This window comes from Gracilinanus agilis, unplaced genomic scaffold (assembly GCF_016433145.1).
Source record: "Gracilinanus agilis isolate LMUSP501 unplaced genomic scaffold, AgileGrace unplaced_scaffold61153, whole genome shotgun sequence".
Classification (NCBI taxonomy): Eukaryota; Metazoa; Chordata; class Mammalia; order Didelphimorphia; family Didelphidae; genus Gracilinanus; species Gracilinanus agilis.
The window spans coordinates 41-4,048 of NW_025396449.1; the positions used below are offsets into that span (position 1 = coordinate 41).

General features: G+C 63.1%; 1 protein-coding gene across 1 annotated transcript; it reads right to left on the reverse strand.

Moving 5' to 3' along the window:
- Positions 1-907: 907 nt before the first annotated feature.
- On the reverse strand, positions 908-3,759 carry LOC123256580 (ras-interacting protein 1-like; the record flags this gene model as incomplete). Its single annotated transcript, XM_044685170.1, is given in 7 exon segments — positions 908-1,090; positions 1,092-1,162; positions 1,292-1,420; positions 1,575-1,719; positions 2,031-2,930; positions 3,472-3,611; positions 3,715-3,759. Coding segments are annotated over 6 exon segments (1,565 nt in total), but the record flags the coding sequence as incomplete, so codon positions are not given.
- Between the last annotated feature and the right edge of the window lie 249 nt (positions 3,760-4,008).

Sequence of the window (4,008 nt, forward strand, 5' to 3'; positions counted from 1 at the left end):
TCACAAGCAAATACAAATAAATGGTGCCTATTATTACTGAGAGTTCAAAATCCCGCAACACCAGGATCTTAAGACTGAGCTCAGGATTGTTTGAGTCCTAAATCCTGTGTCTGAGATGCCAACAGTCAAGATCAGGAACGCTCCAGGTTCTGCTTGACCAAGATCCTCAAAGTCTGGGGCTCTGTCAGACTCTCAGATGTCTAATTCAGGGTGTTAGGAGTTCAAGGCTCTGTGAATCTCCAAGATCTCCAGAGCCTCAAATTCTATGAGCATAAGATTATGAAAGCCACACATTTTAGGTTTCTAAGAATCCAGGAGTTCAAGATTCAAGACTGCCCGGGTACTACATGCCCAGAACTCAGAATCCCAGATTACATGAGTTCAAAATCCAATCTGAGCTGGAGATTCTAAGAGTTGAAGTTTCTAGAAGTTCAAGATTTAGGGTTTTTTTTTTTTATAGTCTACACTTTCCAAGCCCAAGATTCCGAGGGTTCCAGATTCAAAGTTGCTCTAGGACTCCAAGGTTCTAAGGGTCTGTGAGTAATAAGATGCCAAGGGGGCAGGCAGCTGGGTGGCTCAGTGGATTGAAAGCCAGGTCTACTACAGATGGGAGGTGCTAGGTTCAAATGTAGCCTCAGACACTTCCTGGCTGGGTGACCCTGGACAAGTCACCTACCCTCCATGGCTAACTTGGAACCAAAGCAAACAGTGATTCTAGGAGGGAAGAGGCAGGATCATCTTGAGGGAGCCCTGAAGGCAGATGGGTGAGGAGGGCTGGAGAAAGGAACTGTGAAGAGGAGCCCAATGGTGTTGGTGGATGAGGGGTGTGTGGGGAAGCGGGCCCGGTCCGGATAAGTGTAGACAGAGCCCTCCTGGGGGCCCCACCCCCACCCCCCGGAAGCCTCACCCAGACGGCCTCCTTGACGAGGCGGGCCAGCCGGCCCTGGGCTCCACACACATGGTCAGGAGCGTGGCGGGCCCCAGCGCGGGCAGCTGCGCCCTGGTGCCTGCCGCCCGCATGAACTCGCCCAGCAGCGCCTCCTCCTCGTTGGGCCGAAAGCGCAGCACGGGCTCCCTGCCATCCAGGTACCAGGGCCTCGCCTTGCTCCTGCAGCCCCCGCCCGCACAGGCGGCAGCAGAAGGCCCACCCGGGACCCGGGGGACGTGGGGGGCGTCCAGGGGCCGGTCAGGGAGCCAGGGGAAGGAAGTGTTCGCCCAGGCCCAGCAAGTCGCCGGGTCTCAAGCTCAGCTTCCCGCAGCAGCTGCCCCCCATAGTGGGTGACCGCGGCGCCCAGGGCATGATGTCAGGTGCGTTCAGCAAGGTGTCCACGTGGGGGGCGTGCCCTCCGCGAGCCCCAGAGCCACCCCCTCCCTGTCCGAACACGTGCTGCTCGCGAGTCATCACGTACACCACGAACTCCTGGCGGTGAGAGGGGAGCAGCCGGTTAGAGGGGGACACTCTTCCTTCTGTCCCTTCCCCGTTCTCCCTCTAAATGGACTCTGCCATCTCCCCCGGCTCTACTCTGACTTGGCCTCCTCCCAGCCCCGCCCCTTTCCACAAACAGCCTTTAGGCTTTCTGGGAATTGTAGTCCCGCCGTCCAGGATGCCTCTCCTGTGCTTCAGGGTAACCCTTTTGCTTGGGGTGGTAGGAGCGAGTCCTGGGCCCGATGCTGCTCGCTATCGGCTTTTCGGGAGCGGCCAAGATGGGCTCCCCAGGCCTGCAGGGATGGACACCGAGAAAGATGCTGACCGGGCCAGAGATGGAGACCGAAAGGAATGGAGGGGGTGAGGGGCGAGACAGAAAAGGGACCGAGAGTCTGAGGAGGGACAGAGTACAGGGAAGAGAAGGAGAGCTGACAGACAAGAGAAAGACGAGAGAGACAGAGACAGAGACAGAGACTGAGAGGGAACGGAGCTAAGAGCCAGTGAGTTACAGGTGCGGAGGGCCACCGAAACCCACAAGGGGAGACTAGACGATTATAGAGACACCAGGACAGAGATTGGGCGGGGGGAGGGGTAGAGGCAGTACAAAGACTCATAAGACCGCGTACGGAGAGCGGAAAGAAAGGAGAGACAGAGGCAGCCTCGGGGTAAAGAGACTGGGGTCTCGGACGGGGAGGGGTGGGGGTGACACGCACAAAGCCTCGGAAACCCACAGCCACAAGAGAAGGAGCAGAGACCCACGGCGTGGGGAAGCAGCCCGGCCCTGCCCTCACCATCCTCCTGGGCAGCAGCCGGGCCCTCCTCCTCCAGCCTGCGAGCCTCCTCCCGGCCACGCAGTTCGAAGCGCCGGCCCCAACCCGGCCGAGGACGCCACAGCTCTTGCACCAGTAGGGGGCGCTCAGAATCGCCCAGCACGCGCACATGCTCTGCCCTCCACTCCCCCGCTCCTCCAGAGGCCGCGGGTGGCCTGCCTAGCGAATCGCACAGTGCGAAGGCCTCGGCGCCTCCCCCCGAGACGCCTTCGCCACCGCCTCCGGGCAGCCCGCCGGCCGTTGCCAGCCCGTAGCGCTCCAGGGCCTCGGCCACCAGCTCTCGGGCAGTGGAACGCGGCGTAGCCAAGACGCTCTTATAATTGGCGCCCGAGGCGAGGCCACAGCCGAAGATCTTCAGCACGCCAGGGCCCGGGCTGGGACCCCCGAAGCCCGGAAGACCCCACGAGGCCGGCAGAGGCTCCGGGCCCACGGCGCCCGCCAACCCCGGGAGCTTCTTCTCGCTGGCCCAACGTTGGGCCCCGGCCCCGGTCGCGGTCCCGGCTCCGGCCCCGGTCCCTGGACCCCGGAAAAGCTGAGAGATGCGCCGCGCGCGGCTCCCCGAGGCACCTCCTGCTGCCTTCACTGCCCCGACCCGCCGCAGCTCCGGGCCCGAATGGCCTGAAGGGGCTGGCGCGGGGTCACTGCTGCGGCTGCCAGTGTCCGAGGAAGAAGACCTGCGGAGGCCAGGGATGCGGCAATAGGAAGCGATGGAGACGTCCAGAGAAGGAGAGACAGAACGAGCCAGGGAAGAAGAGAGACAGTCTCCCGAGAGTGACGAGGGCTCGGGAAGAAAGACGCGGAGAGACCGAGGTGGGAGGACGGAGGGAGGCAGCAAGCCGGCCAGAAAGAGGGGAGAGAGGCTCAGCAGAGGTGGAGAGTGGGGGCGGGAGAGGGCCAAGGGGGAGTCAGACCCGCCAAAGCCTGGGAGAGCGCTCCTGGGGGCTCTGCCATTGGGAGAAGGGAGCCACTGAGGCTCCAAGATCTGGGGTAGAGCTAGGGTAATGGGCTCGGGACCCCAAAAGAGGAAGGGGGTGGGGTCCCTGGGAGGGGCTCTGATTCCCCCCACCCCCAGTATGGATCTCTCCAAGGCCAGCAGGGACGCCTGAGGCAGGAAGGGGTGGGTCTCATCCCAACAGCCCGGATCTCTGGAAGGCCAGCGAGGATAGAGGGGACGGGGTCGCCTGGGTCCCTGAAGGGGGTGCGGTTTGCACTTACTTCACGGAGGCCGCACTAGGCCAGCGGCGCCCCAGCTTAGCTAGCTGCTTCCGCGGGGAATTGATCCAAAGGCCGGCGGGGAGATGGAGCTTCCCGAAGCGGGGGCTCCCGCTCTCCTTCCGCTCGCCTGACAGCATCTCCTGGGGGGAAACAAGGCTTTGGGGATCCTCACCAGAGCAAGGGCTTCGGGAGAGGCCGCCGGGGTCCCCGAGGGACTCGAGGCCCCGGACGCTGGGGACTCACCCTCCTCCCGAGGCCGTGGCCCGTGGCTCCCGAGGTGAGGCTTGGGTCCTGCTCCCGCCTGAATCCTGGTGCTCCTGGCTCTGGGTGGGAACCGGACAGGAAAAGCCAAGAGGAAGCCGGGCAGGAAGAGCGGGGAGGGGGCGTCCTGTCGGGGGTGGGCAGGGGGAGGGGAGCGCTCCCGGGAGTACAGCGCCCCCAAGCGCTTGGCCAGTTCTCCGCTGCTTCCATTTCCGCCCCTCTGGGGACCCAGCAGTCGGGCTCCCCACCCCAACCGGCTCCATCCGAAAGGAGAAC